Below are 20,095 nucleotides of genomic sequence, written 5' to 3' on the forward strand. Positions count from 1 at the left end.
GAATAGATGTAAAATTGAATATTTATATAATATTCTATAAAATGAAATCTTGTATAAGATCTTATATGGCCAAACCTTAAAAAATTACACTAAGTAAATAATCTTATATTTACACTAAGTAAATATATACTAAGTAAAATATATACTAAGTAAATATACACTAAGTAAATAATCTTATATTTACACTAAGTAAATAATCTTATCAGTCTACTTAATGTGGCATATGTGAGTAGAATAATATGTAATTTGTGTCCCAATGGAACAAAGAAATCTGTCTTAGAAGAATTCCAGGCAGATTGCTTCTCAGAGGCAAAGAAGGCAAAGCTTCATCTCATGTACTTGGGACATGTTGTCAGAGAGACCAGTCTCTGAAAAAGGACATCATGCATTGTAAAGTAACAGGGAATTGATGAAGAAAAAGAGAGTCAACATGATGAATTGACAAAGTGGCTGCATTGATGGTGTCAAATTCAAGAACAATTGTGATGATGGAACAGGATTGGGCAAGGTGTCCTTCGATTGTACATAGGCTCACTGTGAGTAGAAACCTATTCATTGGCTCCTAACAAGAACTCATATATGAGAACAGACAAAGTTATGGAGCTATCAACTAGAATAGAGATTACCAACGACTGGTGGGAGAGGAGAATCAGGAGCTATTGCTGATTGATTATAGATTTTCTGTTCTGAATAATAAAAAGTTTTAGAAATTGCTGTGATGGTTACACAAGTTAATTAACTCGATTTCAGTACAGAGGACACTTAAAAATGGCTAAGATGGTCATTTTTGTTATACAAACTTTATAACCATATACATTTTAAGTCACTTAAAATATCATTTTAAGTGGTGTGTGTACTTTTTGAAAGTTCTTCTTTTCATATATTTGACCTCTAGATTGATTTCATTATGAATGTACCATTTTATTATTGTCTCTTTTTCATTGTTATCTGTGGTCTTGCTCTATTCTATGAAAGATTTTCTTGAAGTTATCTTCCAAATGTTTCTACATAATTTCTTTTAATCAATTTTTTCTCTGAAAAGCAATTTCTTGTATTTTGATTTTTTCTTCTTCTTGGTGTCTACCTCTTGGGTGTTTTCAATAAACTCAATGACATTATGGCTCCAACTATGTGAGGAGGACATTATTTTATGACTCCAAGTATGTTAGTAGGACATTATTTTATATTTAAGTTCACTTAATTTCTCCAATTTGCATTTTCTTCCTGATGATTTTTTTCTTTCTCTGTTCATTAGTGTTTACTTAATTTCTGCTTCTTCTTTACTAACACTTCATAGTTAATCATGCAGATAGGGAAGCTGACTTGGACCTTCATGAATATGGACTTGTGACAAGGATAATTACATAGAATTATTAGCAAGGACAAGAGTAATGAAGTTTTGAACTCTGAAATGTAGAATTAGAGATTCAAATTTAGAAAACATGCATTCTGTGTTTGTGAGGAAGAATTGGATATGAACATGTTTTTAGGGACCCGAAAAAATCACAAATAATTTACTTGTTCTCACCCTACATCTAAATAATTCTTGTAAGGTTAGGGTTTTTCAGCCCCCAGTTTCCCTGGGACTAAGCAGGTAAATTGCCTCTTGCCTCTTTGACTTCATAAAATTTCTTATTTTTTGATTTGCCAAGATTTGATTGAGCCTCTACTCTACATGTATTCTTCAGAATCTGAAGATTCTCCAAATCTTCAACCAGTTGTGAAGACTTTATTATCTTTTTTGGGTTGTTGTCAATGTATTGATTATAATGTTTGTCTTTATACAAACTTCAATGAACCATTGAGGGGGAAGTATTTGACCTTGCCATTCCCAATCAAAACCATATTTCCGTGGCTATGCCTATATCTGCCTCTAAGTCTATCTACATTATCTATATTATATCAGCGTATACAACCACAAATTGATTAAAAGTATGTATGCCAATATTTAAAAATGATTAACTCTGGATAGGTTGTAGGGTTTTGAAAGATCATATGTGTCCTAAATAGGTATTTATTCAAGAATTTAAAAAAATAGAAAGTCATAATATAACTTAGACAATTATAAATGGAAACATTAAATCTTCTAGTAACACTAAGATTTGTGTGACACTGAAAATAGCAGTATTATATGTTTGCTACCTTTTCTTTTTTAACTTTGGAGTGAATAATTTTCCTAGTGATAAGTGCATCTGATTACTCTATTATTTTCACCACCCCTGGTTGAGAAAGACTGGGATAAAATACATTGTCACAACTCCAATGTCTTCTGTCATTTTTCTGGAATTTATCCGATGGCAAGGAATTTTCTTAGAGCCCCCAACACTTCCTTGTTCCTCAGACTGTAGATGATGGGGTTTAACATAGGGGTGAGAATGTTGTAGAACAAAGAAATCACCTGGCTTTGCCTTTCTGTGTACATAGCTGGAGGTACCATAAGGACAAAGAAACCTGAACCTAGATAGAGACTTAGCACTGTGAGGTGGGAGGAGCAGGTAGCCAGCGCCTTTTTCTTCCCCTTCTGAGAATTCATACGAAAGACACTCAGGAAAATGAGGCTGTAGGAGGTCAGAATGAGCCCAAAGGGAATGAGGATGAACACTATTCCCGTGACAAACAAAGTCATTTCATACACAGAAGTGTCCTCGCAGGACAGTCTCAGGATAGCTGGAATCTCACAAAAGAAGTGGTGAATCTCTCTGGAGTCACAGATTGGTAAATGCATGGTATAAACTGTATGAACCAAAGCATTTAGCAACCCAATCATCCAGGAGATAGCAGCCATCTGCAGGCAGACTGTGGAGGTCATAATGACGGAGTACCTCAGTGGGTTGCAGACAGCAACATAGCGATCGTAGGACATCAGAGTCAAGAGGATACATTCAGAACCTTCTATGGTTATATGAAATAGCATTTGTATCCCACAACCTACCTGAGAGATGATTTTCTTGTCCTCCCAGAAATCAGTGACCATCTTAGGAACAGTGGTGGAGATGAGAACTAAATCCATGGCAGAAAGCTGGCTGAGAAGAAAGTACATGGGGGTGTGGAGCCGAAAATCCACCCAAATGAGTAGGATCAAGATGGTGTTTCCAAAGAGGGCAATGCTGTAGCTCAGGAGAATGATGTAGACAAGGAAGCTGATCTCTCCCATATCAGGAAATAGCCCCAGGAAAATGAGGTCTGTGGTTGATGTGTCATTTCCTCTTCTCATGTTTCTGTTAGTATTGTGTTAGTCTGGGGAAACCTAATTAGAATGTGAGGGATGGAAATTCATCAATGTGTATTTTTCTTGGATCAGTTGCCACATAGTCTCTTAGGCTAATATGTTTCCTAAGTAGTTACAGAAGGTGGTTCATTATAAAATCTACGATTAAAGTTAGACTGGGGCAATAAGTACTCACTGTACTTGAAAGACACACTGCATGTGTGGTCTTGAGAACATTAAGTTCTCTGAGTTTCAGGTCTGTTATATGCAAAATTATAATAATATAATGCTCACCTCCAAAGCTGAGTCCAAACAGTACCATATAAATATGAGTAAAAACAATTCCATTTCTTCCTAATTTTCCCAAAGCACTTTTATCTTTCTAATGATGAAAGTAATCTTTTTGCTTTTATCATTACAATTTATCTACCAATTCTTTAATGTTAGACTTAAAACTCTATTCAGTTACATTATCAAAGAGGTCATTTGGAATGCTGCCTTCCACAACATAGTTGTTTAATCAATATTCTGGAAGAAATATATTTTAAGGAAAAATTCAAAGTTTTATATTCTCCTAAATAGTTAGTCTCAGACCACAGGGACAATTCTATTCTGTCCTATAATTTTGTTCTGAGTTGTAATTGGCAAGATGACAGTGAATTAAAATTAAATAATTTAATCAGTAATCATTTTTAAAAATTGAAATTTATTTTGAATTATTCTACATGCATATAAAATAATTTCTTAGATAACATTATAGTAGTAAACACATTTAAAAAATATTTCCTTCTTTCTACATTTGATCAACTTATGAGGTGAAATTCTTTATCACTGATGAAAATTTATAGTTATTTAAAAGCATGGAATTTCTAACTTATTAAACACAATGGTTATTTTTAGGGCAAATAATATGTCATTTGATTAATTGTTACAGAGCTATTTTGAAATGAGGAAAATATGAACATGTTAAATTGAGATTTCCAATGAAAAAGAATATTGTTATTGCTCTATGAACATGTTACCATATAATATTTTCATGTCCAGATAATTCTCCTTGATGTGTCCTTATCTCCTGGTTTCTATCTAGTGTATTTTATGAATTATTAACTTGATTTTGTAGAGTTTATTATATTTAAGCTATCTTCAGTCAACTGAACAGTGGAGGGTAAATGCTAATTTATGGGATGGGCATTAATATGAAATCCACAGGCCAATTGAGTAAAGGGTATGACTTGTGGGGATGTGGTCCCTAGACTTTAATTAATTTGAATTTCAACATAAATATTTATATTTTCCTTCTCCACTGAAGTCTTTGAATAACATTTTCCAGCGTCTCTCATGGGATCCTTTGAGAAACATGATTTTCCCCATGGAAGAGCCTCACTCATTCCCCACACTTTTCTCTCTCACCTTTGAGAGAAATCTTTCCTTTTGAAAGAAATGAAAATGCACAGGGTTGTTCTCACAAACCCCCTTTCATTATTATGGCATATATAAACTTATATTTTATTTTGTGTCGATTTATGAAAGTAATGTTCTAAGATCCAGTGTGTGTGTGTGTGTGTGTGAGTGTGAAAACATCAATAACCTATAGTGAATTAGAGATGGAAATAAAGCATTTGCTCTCATTTGGAATGTTACTTTGAGGGGTTTATATTACATAATTAACATTTTTAAGCTTTATATGAAAATTCTGTGAAGGATGTCAGAGCATCAATGTTCTATTTAACAACTCATACAGACTTTGTTTCTTATCATTGATCATAATCCCCATATTGTCACAACACTTATACCACTTCTTCCCTGTGTTTCTTATTTCCATTCCTCCTTTGCTCCTGATTCTTTGCCCTTGTCTGACATGCTCTTAGTGAATTCACCCACTTGATCTCAAATGATTGATTATTCTAGGGTATGCATATCACATTAGTGTTGTTACTCTTATAGACTTGTCTATTGTTTGCCTGACATTTGAGTCATGGGAGTGTGTTCAGATTTGGTCTGGAAGGATGAATAAAGGCTATAGCCTAGAGGTTTTACCAGTCTCTATCTGACCATTAAACCATTCTTTATTTTTATAATGACTTTGTGTTTTGTTCCACATTCCTTATCCCACTCTATCTAGTACTGACCAATGTGATCCCTTTCACAACTGTTGGTCATGGTCGCTGGGCACCATTTAGTTTTTTAGTCTTTTGTATTATTTTTTTCCATGAGTGATGGACATTCTTTTCTTTCATTCTTTCCTTCCTTCCTTCCTTCATATCTTCTTTCTTTTTATCTTCTTTAATTCCTATATAGAGAGGCCACCATTTCACTTAGATGACTGGTCACTAACTTTTAAGACCCAGAATGTAAAACAGAATTATTTGTGAACCATGGTATCATAATTGACCTTTGTTTCTGACACCATGATCCTGAGCTAATATTCATGGATATATTTGTAGCAAATGTAAATACATATGAAGAAATTTAATCTGTCAAACAGTAAATATTCATGGAAATTCTCCTACTGTCTCACCCAGAGCAGTTCAGCCTGGGTGTCTGTCCTTGTGTCAACTTATGGATGCATCACTTCTGCCTTAGGTTTGTTCTCCTAGTTCCTGTCCCTGTCCATCACTTTATTGCTGACTTTTCTCTTATTGTATTACCTTCCCCTTTATTCTTGCTATTGTATATATCTACCCTTTAGCCATTAATTTGATATCCATTCCCCTTCCAGCACTGGTACTTTTTAGTATGAAAACCTTTTCTTGACTTTTTTCACCAGTAGTCTAATACACTATTGTCCCTTTGTGGTTAACATAGGAGCCCCAGTGGCATGATCAGTTTTGAACTGGGTTGCTAACCTCACATCATCATTTTGAAACTACCATTTGCTCTGCATGAAAAAGAGGAAACTTAAAAAAAGCATTTTATTGTGGGTTCATACACCTCTTATAATAATCCATACATACACCTATTGTTTCAAGAACATTTTTACATTTGTTACCATCCTCAATCTCAAAAAATTTGCTTTCTACTTGGTATCAGTTCCTCAATTTTTCCCTTACCTCCCCACTCCTCTCTCATGATCTCTTGGTAATTTATAATCTTTTTTCATGTCTCACACTGACTGAAGTCTCCCTTCACCCACTTTTCTGTTGTTCGTCCCCCAGGGAGGAGGTTATATGTAGGTCCTTGTAATTGATTTCCCCTTTCAACCTCACCCTCCCTCTACCCTCCCAGTATCATCATTCTCACCACTGGTCCTGAAGCGATCATCTGTCCTGGATTCCCTGTTTCCAGTTCCTATCTGTACCAGTGTACATCTTCAGGTCTAGCCAGATTTATAAGGTATAATTAGGATCATGATAGTGGGGGGTGGGGTTGGAGAGGAAGCACTAAAGAACTAGTTGAAAGTTGTATGTTTCATCATTGTTACACTGCACCCTGACTGGCTCATCTCTTTCCTGCAACCGTTGTGTATGGGGATGTCCAGTTGCCCACAGATGGGCTTTGGGTCCTCACTCCGCACACCCACTCATTCACAATGGTATGCTTTTTTGTTCCTTAATGCCTGATCCCTTTCACACCTCGTGGTCACACAGGCTGGTGTGTTTCTTCCATGTGGTCCTTGTTGCTTCTGAGTTAGATGGTCACTTGTTTACCTTTAAAAATTTAAGACCTCAGATGCTACATCTTTCAATAGGCAGGCACCATCAGCTTTTTTCACCACATTTGCTTGTGCACACATTTATCTTCAGTGATCGTGTAGGGAAGGTGTGTATCATGGAATGACAATTTAATAGAACAAAGTGTTCTTCAATTGAAGAAGTAATTGAGTGGAGGCCAATGTCCATCTGCTGCCTTAATAATAAAGCTATAAATATATGCATGTAGATCTATTTCCCAATCATCATATATAAATATATTTACATATGTTCATGCCTGTATTTAGTCCTGTATAAATGCCCTTTGCACAGGGAATCAAGGATAGATGATCCCTGCAGGACTAGTGGTGAGAGTGGCAATACTGGAAGGTGGAAGGAAAGTTTGGTAGATAGGGGGAACAGATTATGAGGATCTGCATAAGACCTCATGCCTGGGGAATGGACAATGGGAAAGTGGGTGAAGGGAGTGAGACGTTGACAGTGTAAGACATGACAAAATAATAACAATTTATAAATTATCAAGGGTTCATAAGGGAGGGGGCAGGGAGGGAGGTTGAAAATGAGGAGCTGATACCAAGGTCTTAAATGGAGAGCAAATGTTTTGAGAATGATGAAAGCAATGAATGTACAAATGTACTTGACACAATGTATGTATGTATGGATCATGATAAGAGTTGTATGAGCCCCCAATAAAATGATTTTAAAAATTCATAGAATGAACAATAAAACACATGCTGTATGATTTCATATGCATAAAGTATTTAAACAGGCAAAACTATGTGCGCATAAAATCAGATAGGTGGTTATTTTGGGTACTGATGAGGAAAGAACAAAGGGAAATTTGTGGAGTGATAGAAATGCAATGAATTTTGATGGGTTTGTGAATTTCATGGGTGAACTCATGACTTGAAATTCATTTGATTGGTAATTGTAAAGTTGCTAGATTTCTTTTGCCAGATTCCAACAGGGTCCTTGCCTCCTGTTTTCGTTATCTTTGTGTAGACTCCCACGATTTAATAATGACTTACTATGTTTCACATTGAGCTGCTAACCACAGGTTAAAAGTTCAGAACCACTTCTTGGGAGAAAGATGAGGATTTTATTCTGTAGAGAGTTACAGTATCAGAAAACCTACAGGGGGCAGTTCTATCCTGCCTTACAGGATTGATATGAATCAATGCACATGGAAGAGACACACCAGCCTGTGTGGCCCAAAGATTGTACATAAAATCTAAAAAATCTAAAAGAGGGAATGGTATTAGAGTTTTAGGTGCGAATGCCTAGTTTGCAGAGGGGTATGGTTAGCAGTCAAAATACAAAATCCATTTTCAGGGTCCACAAACAAATTAAGCATCTCATGAATCCTCCCTGATTAAAGTTGAGGGGAATATTTTGTCCTATTATCAGAGAGAGGGAGCATTGTAAACTCATTCCAATTCTCTGGCGAGGCAAATCTTAAAGGGACCTCAAATTACAGTGACACAGCTCACAGGTTAGGTGTCCCACAGGTAGTGTAGCCTGCAAATTGAGGCACAGAACAAGCAAGGCAGCCACACACTGGTCCGATGATCAAAGAGCGAAAGACAAGAAAGGTGAGGCTCACCGAGCCATTTTTCTCTCAGCCCTTCAATTAATCCCACTTGTGTTTATCGGCCAGGCTGGTACAATGAACTAACTATCTCAATAATCAACATGCTATACTAATTTACAGTTCAGTTATTTCTAGAAGAATTGTACATTCATTACCACAATTAATTTAGGACACTTACTTCTTTGTTGTCCTTCCTTGTTATTAACTAATTTCTCTCAAAACTCCCTTGTAATTCCACCAAGAAACCATTAACCTAATAACTGTATCTATAGATTTATCCATGCTAGAGTTTATGTCCTGAAAAAAAGCAAAATAAAAGCAAAGAAATGAAAATATTAACAGTAATAAAAATTAAAAATATAAAACCCTAATAAAAAAGAGGCACATGAGATGAAAGGATTGATTCTGTACAAGTGAATAATTCAGGTGCTGCAATATGGATTTAGCCTACATTGGACCAATATCCCTTTCCTAGCAGGGCTTTAAAAAAATTTTACCACAGGCTAATCAAAGACGTTATTATTGGAAGTTTGTTATGCTCAGGTGATGATTGATAAGTCTCTATACCATAAATTAACAAGGAAGTTTTGAAAGGGAGCCAAGTCAGATTGAAAACAAAGAAACAAACATAGATCCAAGAACAGGGTTTGGGCTTTCAATAAATCCTAGCTCCAATTTAAAGAACAATTAATCAGTTCATACATTATGGCCCTGCTTAATCCCCACCCTAACCCCCCAGGAAGGGAACACAGAAGACTTGGGTGCTGTAGCAAAATGTAATGACAAAATGAGAAGGTGCTCTGATATTAGATAAAATTGTGTCTGGGGTCTTAAAAGCTTGTTTTTAAACAAGAAGTCATCTAAGTGAGTGTCAACTAAGTTCACATGAAAGAAGCACACCAATATCAGTGACCAAACGATTGTAAATCATATACTCTGAAGTTGAAGGAGAGAATAGTATCAGAGTCTAAATTGTGAGAATCTGGTTTCCAGAAGTATTTAGATGACTGTGGGAGGCCAAGGTATCTTTGTGGGGTCTACATGGGAAATAAGCTTCCAGTGAGCAACCTCAATCAATAATAGAAGGATGGAAGCAAGGTGCTTAGTTACCAAATCGAGTGCTTTGGAGAGATGACTCTATAACATCAAAAGGATGACCCTCACTTGAATGGTTAAAACTTTGTCAGTTGATCCTCCTTCTGATGCATGCTGGACCTGATCTGGTTTTCAACATTTTCTGTATTCTTTGTTTGTTTGTGCACATTTGGGTTTATGTCAGATGTGTTATGCTATTGGGGGTCACCCTCTTGATTTTTGTTTTCTGTTTTTCAGTTTATGAACCCCAGGATTGAAGTACCTATAGAGAAAGAAAAATAGAATAATGGGTTTTTTTGGGAGATGGGGGTATGGTACATACAGTGGTCTAGGGAGTTAAGGAGTTCAGAAAGGAAAAGGATATTTTGAAACTATGGCATCAAATTGTACAATACTGCTTGATTGGACTGAGAAATGATATGTTATCTTTATTAATTTCCAATAAAATGGTTTTGGTGAAAATAAATAAAATATGATAAAATAGAAAAACGTTAAAATGTGTCATATGATAAGATGTTAAATTTTAAGCTAGCTGAATCTGCCGTACTCCACGATGCGCTCTGCATCACAGCGATGGTGTTCACATCCCTGGTCTGTGTTCAAAGGAGATTCACTAAAGACTTAATCTACGTGTATTTCACCTTCATTTATTTTATAAAACTGATACAACTTTTATATGGTCAAAAAGGGGATCATATAAGATACCACTTTTTAACCTAATTGTACCTATTGTAATTTCCTCTCCAATATTCCTGTCTGGTTACAAGGACTTTGAACATCAAATCCTTCTGGTATGATCTAGAAAGCATGTTTTGTGGCTCAAAAACTGAGGATCTAAAGTCCCAGTATTCTACAACCCGTGGACGGTGTCACCAAGGCTGGATAGAAACTGGGTCAAACATGTCTAATTAGGAACTTTATACCAGGCATTTTCTTTCCATGGGTTACTATAAAGCACACTTAAACATCAATATTGAGAAGTCATCCTGGTTCTAATGTCCCCAAATCTCACTTGCGGCTTCTCACCATCTCTGCTGACCCCTGGCTTTTCAGCTTTCCTCAATTCTTTCTGAGTTCTCACCTGAATTACCATTTATATCCATAGGTTCACAACAGTCTCTTCACATCAATCTAAGTTACATTACAAAGCATTTTAAACTGCTTCTAACCTCTAGCTTTTTCCAAATTTGCTTCCACATTGCTGGTATCTTTTGGAGCAGCTCCCGACTCTTCTAGTACCAATTCTGTCCTACTTATCTACTGTCATTAGACCAGAAGAAACACAAGTATTTGGCAAAAATCATTTAACAATGAGATTTTAACAAACAAATTTATTTTCTCACTATTCAAGAGACTAGAAGTAAAGTCATAGAGCCAGATGGAGGGGAAGACTCATAGTTTAGATTAAAGATCCTTGTTTTCTTCCTGCATTGATAGGGCTTACATTTATTGGAGGCCTCTTTCTACCTTACCATCCATTTACCTCTGGAAGATAGGAGGTCTTCAGCGCAGGCACCTGGGTACAAAACTACCCCTGCTCTGGGCTCTATATTCTTAGTAACACGTCCCCCTCTCTCCGCTCCCTCTGTCTCCTTTTATCTCTTGAGAAAAACCTGTTGCAAACCACACTCATGGGAACTCTCTTTAATTTTGCTTCAGATCATAAGTGAGACAAGATTAAGGGAGTTAGATCACACCCTTTGCCCTATTTATAAAATATGGATTGGTTTCTCACAATAGATGACATCTGTGCTACTCTGTATTGTTACAGCTTTATACAGAACTGACAAACAACTGAGGATAGTCACTCCAATTGACTCTTAATTTGAGAGATGCCACATTTCAATCTAACACAAGTATCTTTGATGAATGTTCAATAAAGATAGCGAGGCACCATCCAGTTCTTCTGATCTCATAGCAAAATAAGTAACATATATATTCGAATATAAGCCGATCTGAATATAAGCCCAGATACCTTATTATTACCTGGGAAACCAGAAAAACTGATTGACACGAGTATAAGCCTAGGGTGGAAAATGCAGTAGCTATTGGTGAGTTTCAATAATAAAAAAAAGAAAAGAAAATTACTAAAAATTGAGACATCAGTGGGGTCATGTATTTAAATACTTATTTTAAATAAAAAACATAAATAAAAGGATAACAAGTCATTTAACATTAGTATACCAGGACAGTAAGTGGAAAATACGTTCAACAAAAACAATAAGGTATCAACAATGATACCTTAAAAGTACTATTCCCTGAGCTCAATCAGCAACCAAGCTAAAACGTAAAGAGTTAAAATCCTTCAAAACTGGATTCTTCATCATCATCCGTATCCCAGTGCAGAACTTCAGCTGGTGTGAGGTCATCATAGACGCTGTCCTCACTGAGATCGCCATCACCATCACGGCTGTCATTTTCATACAAAGCGCAGTCTTTACTGCCATCCATAGCATTACTAATACTACATTTCTGGAAGGCACGTTGCACCATGTCTTCTGGAATGTCTTCCCATGCATCTTGAACCCACTTTGCTATTATCTCTATGTCAGGCTTCATGAGATTCCCCCTTTTGTTAGTCGGGCTTGACCAGATGACATCCATTCATGCAACAACCTTCACACATGGTCTTTAAAAGGCTTATTCAAAGATACATGTCATAGGACAGCTCTGATTGATTAGATGTGAGTATACAAACATTCAAAAACCTGCAGTGCCATCAGGGCTTTGAATGAACAGCAGAGAAATGGCAATCACCGTGAGATAACTGGCGCTTGTCCATTACCTGAGGGGGCGCAGTGAGATGTTACACCTCACTGAGGTACCACTGACCTGTGTATAAGCCAAACAAAAAATGTGCTGAAAAACTCGGCTTATACATGGGAATGTACGGTAGTTATTTATGGAGGTAAGCAGACACACGTTTCCTTTTGCCCGGTTGTTGGTATAGTGGGCTATGAGTTGGGCTCCTGTAAGACTATGTAGAGACTGGGTCTTATATAACAAATTGAACGGGTTTGTGATGGTATGAAATTCAGAAGAAAGCTTATATACAAAGGAATAATCCACGTCAGGGCATCGGGGTCTCTGCAGGATAGACACTCCAGGATGTTGTGCTTTATTCGAGGCAGGCTTTAATACCTGGTCGGCAGGTAGCCTGAAACTTGTGACAGGATTACACAATGAGACATTTCTCAGTTCTTTGATGGTTTTCAAAGAAACATTAACACATCAGCCATGTTATTGACTGACTGGAGGGAGGATAAGGTTGGGAACATAAGTCTGCAGACTGCTGCCTTCAGAAGCTTTAGCCACTGAACTGGAGGCAAGTGTCCACTTATGTCAGGCACAACGCAAGTTAAACCTTGCAAGCTCTTAACTCAAATCAGCAATTCAAATCCATCAGTAGGTCTGTGGGAGAAAGATGGGGCTTTCTATCCTGTAAAGATTCATACTATCAGAAATTCACAGGTAGTCATTCTGTGGTACTTTGTCCTATAGGGTCTCTATGAATCAATGGCAGTGAGTTTGATGTTGGGCTTTGGCTTCATTTTAATTGACACCTAGTGCTATACCATGGGTGGCCACTTGCTAGCTCTCATGACTACAGTAACTGTTCTCTTCACTAGGAAGTAGTACAGAAGCACTGACAAACAATATTGGATTAATTGTTTGGGTGTGTGAAGATTTAATTAGGAAATATTTATTTTTAGCTTCTTTTCTCCACCTGCGTCTAGGTTGTTGCTTTTTATTGATCATTTTTCATGTTCGGGTGAGTTTTTTTCATGCTAAATGCTTTTTAGGTTTTTATTGTTCTTGGGAAAAATTGAAGGTGTCCCTGAAGCTCAAGGCATGTGGATTGGGACTAATGTGATTGGCTCAGTCTTAATGCAGGGCATCAGTGTCAGATTGTGGACTTTTGTGTTTTCAGTGTTTCTCATCTCAGAAAGCCACATAGGCAATTCTAACCAGCCCTGTAGGGTTGCCATGAAGCAAAATTAACCCAATGGCTGTTATGCATTTTTTAAAGAATCCTTGTTTGTTTTCAGAAAATTACTCTATGAATCTTCACAGAGAAGATTAAAAGATTAACTTCCAGATATTCTGTATTTGTGTTGAAGGATGTTGCGTGAGGATATTATTTGCACCTGGAGGAGAATCTATAATCTTAAAACTATTCTAGGCAAAGAGTAGGGAACCAGTGGAGAGGTCTGAGGGGCCAGCCACAGTTCCAATTATATGGACAACTGCCTCTCCCCTAGAAGAATTTTTTTCAGAGGACAGCACTGTAGCTGCAGCTCAGGGGGAGGGACATGTCTGATCACATGGGAGCAAATGAAGGGAGAGGAAGAGAGAGTGGAGTATATCCTGGCCTACCAAGACTTGACAATGATATTCCGCCTCAGAGAAGTCAATCCACATAGAAGACCATATGGCCGGCCCACTATGAGACACAACATCCCTTGCACACCCATAGCCTGACAGGGGACAACACTGGAGACGCAGTGTGGGAATTGCGCCTGATCTGATACCACACCGAAGCAAAACAATAAGGGCGTGGAACAGAACAGCAAGGGTAGCAGAGCAATGAAGTCCTCAGGGAATACGAAAAATAGACTTTGGGGCCAGGGCTTGGCCCCCCATCAGACATGACTGGAAAACACTCCTAATGGCCAACGAACAGTTCTTGAGCTAACTACATGCTTTTCTTTGTTGTTGCTGTTTGTTTCTTTGTTTTTTGTCATTGGCTTTTTGATGATGTTTTGTTTTCTTTTGTTGCTTGGTTTTGCTCTGTCTTGTTTTTGTGCATGTTATTATCTCCACAGGTCTCTCTAAATAAGAAAGCCTGGATTAACAATCTGGAGGAGAAACCAACAGGACCAACAGTTCTGGGGGGACATGGGAGAGGGGCGGGTGGGAGGCAAAGAAGTAGTGTTAACAAACCCAGTGCCAAGGAAACAACAAGTGATCCAAATCGGTGGTGAGGAGGGTCTAGGAGGCCTGGTCAGTTGTGATCAAGGGTAATGTAACCGAGAGGAATTACTGAAACCCAAATGAAGGCTGAGCATGATAGTGGGACAAGAGGAAAGTGAAAGGAAATAGAGGAAAGAGCTAGGAGGCAAAGGGCATTTATAGAGTTCTAAATAAAGGCATGTACATATGTAGATATATTTATATATGAGGATGGGGAAATAGTTCATATATTTATAGGTTTAGTATTAAGGTAGCAGATGGACATTGGGTCTCCACTCAAGTCCTCCCTCAATGCAAGAATACTTTGTTGTATTAAACTGGCATTCCATGATGCTCACTTTCCTGACACAATCGCTGAAGGCAAATGGGTGCATAATCAAATGTGGTAAAGAAAGCTGATGGTCCCCGGCTATCAAAATTTATAACGTCTCGGGTCTTAAAGGCTGGATGGTAAGGAAGCGGCCATGTAGTTGAGAAGCAACAAAGCTCACATGCAATAAGCACACCAGCCTGTGAGATTATGGGTGCCGAAGGGATCAGTTATCCGGCATCAAAGAACAAAAGAATCATATCATTGTGAATAAGGGAGAGTGCAGAGTGGGGACCCAAACCTAGCTGTAGGCAACCGGACATCCTCTTACAGAAAGGTCATGGGGAGGAGATGAGCCAGTTTGGGTGCAGTGTACCTACAATGAAACACAACTTTCCTCTAGTTCCTAAATGCTTCCTCACCTCCCTCATTTCACTCTCAGGATCCCAATTCTACATTACAAATCTGGCTAGACCAGAGGATGTACAGTGGTACAGATAGGAACTGGAAACACAGGGAATACAGGGCGGATGATCCCTTCAGGACCAGTGTTGAGAGGGGCGATACTGGGAAGCTGTAGGGAGAGTGGGGTAAAAAGGGGGTATCGATTACAGGGATCTACATATAACCTCCTCCCTAGTGTCCAGACAACAGAAAAGTGAGTGAAAGGGAGACATCGGACAGTGTAAGATATAACAAAATAATAATTTATACATTATCAAGGGCTCATGAGGGAGGGCATAGCGGGAAGGGAGGGGGAAAAATGAGGAGCTGATGCCAGGGACTTACGTGGAGAGCCAATGTTTTGAGAATGATGAGGGTAATGAACGTCCAAATGTGCTTTATACAATTGATGTATGTATGGACTTTGATGAGTTGTATGAGTACCCAATAAAATGATTTTAAATATTCTACAGTTTTATTGCCATATGTTTCACATACTATATAATTCCATAGTTCAGTCATATTATAAGAGCGCTACAATCATCTCTACAATCAACTTTAGAACATTTACTTATTTCTTGTTCTCATTAGCATTAATAATCTTTAAATTGTTAGCCCATATTTCAGGCCTGCCTTCAAACACAGCAGTAGATTTTGATTTTTCCCCCTATTTTCCCTTTCAGAGGGAAAGCAATTTCTTTTTATTAAAACCAAAGGCAAATATCTCCTACAATGAAGAATCACCAAAATCCGAGTTCAAGTTTAATACATCTACAAAAGATCAATGGGCTTATGCCCCACTACTAGTACATGATACATATCAGGCCCTGCCCAAAACAGCTCAGGGTCATTTTCACGGGGGTGTAGAAAGACTGCCCCTACCCAGCCCTTACAAAAAAAGCCTATCATATTACCAAATACCATGTTCTCAGTAAAGTCTAAGGCCTTATGTTTGAAACACGAAGAATGCAAAAGAGGTTTGTTTGTTTTTTCTTAAGACTACTCATTGCTGCCTACCACTGAAATGGTCCAGTGTTCACTTCTGCTTGGAGAAATACTCTCTGCTCTTCTGTACATCAGGCTTGATAGTATCGCTGCCAGGCTTCCAACCAGCTGGACACACTTCTCCATGTTTATCCGTGAACTGGAAGGCCTGACCCAGTCTTAGAGTCTCATCCACAGAGCGGCCCACAGGGAGGTCATTTACAGAGATCTGCCTAAGAATTCCTTTATCATCAATGATGAAGAGGCCCCGAAATGAGATGCCTTCATCTACCTTTAAGACACCATCGGCCTGAGCGATGGTACGCTTGGCGTCTGATACCAAAGGAATGTTCATAGGCCCTAGGCGTCCTTCTTTCTTGGGTGTGTTGATCCATGCCAGATGGCAGAAGTGAGCATCCACAGAAGTACCAATCACTTGGCAGTTGAGTTTCTTAAATTCTTATGCCCTGGCACTGAAAGCAATGATCTCCGTGGGGCACACAAGGTGAAGTCAAGAGGGTAAAATAAGAACACTATGTATTTTCCTTTGTAGTCAGTCAGGCTGATATCTTTGAACTGACCATCAGGCATAACAGCTGTAGCTTTGAAGTTGGGGGCAGGATGCCCAATTTTGGCAGTTCCTGAAGACATCTTGTTAACAGCAGGGGCGCCTACAGGAGCGAGCACCCATCGTCACCAGCAGGGAAGAGCATCTAGATTTTGATTCTTAAAGTCCTCTGGAACTGTGTACATAAACTGGCTCTTCCATTCTCGGTTAACTTATCAAAAAAGTCTAATTATTGGCTTAACAAGGATTCCTTGATCAGCAGTTTCTTCTCTATGCAACATTTTGCTGTTTCATATCAGTTATGAGGTTTATGGCTCTAGTCACTTAAAATGATTATTGAGTGAAGGATCTAAACATATTAGTTTCTTGATCATTTTGTACTAATTATCAGTTCAGAACACTTTTTGGATCAGTACTAATAAATTCTGAAGACTTTAGTGTAATTTATGCAATAGTATCAAGAAATGGTAAGTTCATAGCGAGTGAAAAGGGAAATATTTATATCAGTAAGTAAAAAAGTTTATGAAATTAGTATTCTATATATGGCTGTGTCTCTTTCACTTCTCTTGCCCAATATTACTCTCTCAACATATACTTAGCATACACAAACACATACATTTCTACACTTACTTCAAGTTTATGCCTAAATACAAAAATATAACATTGATTAGATTAAGATATATTCTAGAAATTAAGAGCTGATAATTGCCAGGTTAGCAGTTCAAACTTCCTACTTGATCCACTGGAGAAAGATGAGGCAATCTTCTCTTTTAAAGACTTCCAATCTTGTAAACTGTACATAGAATTGTTTTGAGATAGAATTGACTTGATCGAAGTGGGGTTTTGGTTGTATAATAGTTATTGCTCTTGAGTGTTGATCAAAAGTATGGCATTAAGAACCGATTGTTCACCATGTTGGGGGGGGGGAAAGCCTGGAATTTGGCTTCTGTAAAGACTAGAACCTAAAAAAATCTTATGGGGAAATTATGCTCTGTCCTCTGTGATTCCTGTGACTCATGATTGACTTAACAGCAAACAACAACAACAACAACAAGTGCTGCAGTTTAGAAGTGATTGTATCTTCATGGGTTATAATATGTTATATTAAGTATAACATATTCATTATCTTCATATAATATGTTGTATATTTGATTTATATAATACTCATTCCTAAATGAACGTCTATTTGAGTTGTTTAGAGATTTGATAATGACAAAATGATACATAATAACACATAGAGATAGAATTCTTGAGAATGAGTTTTCTAGTTCTGACATTTGCTTGCAAAATCTCTGTATGATACCACGTTCACATAATATAACAGTATCCTCTGCCTTTTATAGTTTGTTTTCCAATTTATGGGCTAATGATTTTCAGGATCTTAAAGAATTTTTTATCTAATTCAATTATTTTATCAACCCTGTTGTAAAAGACAAAGATAAAATGCATTGTCAAAACTCTAATGTCTGTCCTTTATCTGGGAACCTATTCCCAGTACTTTCCTTACAGCTCTCACCACTTCCTTGTTCCTTAGACTGTAGATGATGGGGTTTAACATAGGGGTGAGAATGTTGTAGAACAAGGACACAGCCTGGCTTTGCTGTGCTGAGTACATGGCTGGAGATACCATGAGAACAATAATGCCTGAACCGAAAAAGAAACTGACCACTGTGAGGTGGGAGGAGCAGGTAGCCAGGGCCTTTTTCTTCCCCTTCTTAGATTTCATATGGAAGATACTCGAGAAAATGAGACTATAAGAGGACAAAATGAGCCCAAAAGGAATGAGGATGAATAATATTCCTGTGACAAACAAAACCATTTCATACACAGAAGTGTCATCACAGGAGAGCTGCAGGACAGCTAGGAGTTCACAGAAGAAGTGGTCAATCTCTCCGGAGTCACAGACAGGTAAATGCATCACATAAACTGTATGGATTAAGGAATCTAGAAATCCCACTGTCCAGGCGGAAACAGCCATGTGCAGGCAGACTCGAGGGGTCATAATGACTGAGTACCTCAGTGGGTTACAGACAGCAACATAGCGATCATAGGACATCAGAGTCAAGAGGATACATTCAGAACCTGTTATGGTTGTGTAAAACAGCATCTGTATCCCACAGGCTATCTGTGAGATATTTTTCCTGTCCACCCAGAAGTCAGTGACCATCTTAGGAACAGTGGTGGTGATGAGAACTAGATCCATGAGAGAAAGTTGGCTGAGAAGTAAGTACATGGGGGTGTGGAGTCGAGAATCCACCCAGATTAGTAAGATCATGATGGTATTTCCAAAGAGGGCAATGATGTAGCCAAGAAAAATTATGTAGATAAGAAAGCTGGTATTTCCCATATCAGGAAATAGTCCGAGGAAAATGAGGTCTATGTTTGATGTGTCATTTCCTTGCCTCATCTTGATGTTGGAGTTGCGGTAGTTTGGGAGAATCCTGTTAGAGTGTGAGGATGGTCATTTCTCATTGCATATTGTTCTTGGGTCGGTTGGCAAATACCCAGTTCATTTCTATGTCTCAAACCTATGTACGATACATCAGTTTATGTCTATTCCTTTAACATTTGAGTAAGATGGAATATTAAAAATAGAAAAGATCAAATCAGCTCAAACTTTCCAGCTTATTCTGCTCAAGTAACCCAGTAATTAGGAAGGCTTGAAAAATTAGTTAATTTATATGAGACTCAATTCTGTCTTCTTTAAAATTATGGTGATAATCATGCTCACATCCATTGCTGTTAACACAGGACAGTGAGTATATGAAAACATTTTCCCTTCCCTGTCTCTCAAATTTCTTTATCTAATAGTAAATAAACTAGTTTTATTTAGTTTCAATTTAGTGTTTATGTTCCACAAAATTAGTATCAAAATCCTATTCAGTTTTGCAGTCTCGAAAAATCCATCTTGCATGCTTTCTTATGTGTACCAGATGCTCAATCATTATTTGCTGAATGCCTATCTGCCAAATTCCTGTCTTCATTTGGAGAGATTTAATTAATGATTATTTTGGATAAACTTAAATTATGTCATTTATTCTGTAATAGGATAAAACAATGTATTACCTAAATTACATTAAATGGACCTAGTCCAGATTAAATGGTCACATTTGACCAATTTCTGCTGTAATATTTCTCACTGCTGCAGACAAGTACAATTTTCAAATTTTATTTTACACAGTATTTATACTTCTAGAATGAATGAAATAATTTGATTAATTATTGCAACGTTACTTTGAAATGAAGTAAATTGTGAATGAATCAACTCTAG

General features: G+C 37.6%; 2 protein-coding genes and 1 pseudogene across 2 annotated transcripts; all 3 read right to left on the bottom strand.

Annotated features, from left to right (window-relative positions):
• Window positions 1–2,287: 2,287 nt before the first annotated feature.
• Window positions 2,288–3,214, bottom strand: LOC142440283 (olfactory receptor 2T11-like). The gene has a single exon (XM_075542762.1). It carries the CDS (start codon window positions 3,212–3,214, stop codon window positions 2,288–2,290), a length of 927 nt encoding a protein of 308 aa, XP_075398877.1.
• A 13,094-nt stretch (window positions 3,215–16,308) lies between these two features.
• On the bottom strand, window positions 16,309–16,907 carry LOC142441178 (peroxiredoxin-1 pseudogene; annotated as a pseudogene).
• Window positions 16,908–18,283: 1,376 nt separating this feature from the next.
• On the bottom strand, window positions 18,284–19,231 carry LOC142440284 (olfactory receptor 2M5-like). The gene has a single exon (XM_075542763.1). It carries the CDS (start codon window positions 19,229–19,231, stop codon window positions 18,284–18,286), a length of 948 nt encoding a protein of 315 aa, XP_075398878.1.
• Window positions 19,232–20,095: the final 864 nt, after the last annotated feature.

The sequence above is a fragment of the Tenrec ecaudatus genome, chromosome 2, assembly GCF_050624435.1.
Source record: "Tenrec ecaudatus isolate mTenEca1 chromosome 2, mTenEca1.hap1, whole genome shotgun sequence".
Taxonomy (NCBI): domain Eukaryota; kingdom Metazoa; phylum Chordata; class Mammalia; order Afrosoricida; family Tenrecidae; genus Tenrec; species Tenrec ecaudatus.

Coding starts and splice junctions, on each gene's coding strand:
- LOC142440283 (XM_075542762.1), bottom strand. CDS start 3,214: ATGAGAAGAGGAAATGACACATCAACCACAGACCTCATTTTCCTGGGG.
- LOC142440284 (XM_075542763.1), bottom strand. CDS start 19,231: ATGAGGCAAGGAAATGACACATCAAACATAGACCTCATTTTCCTCGGA.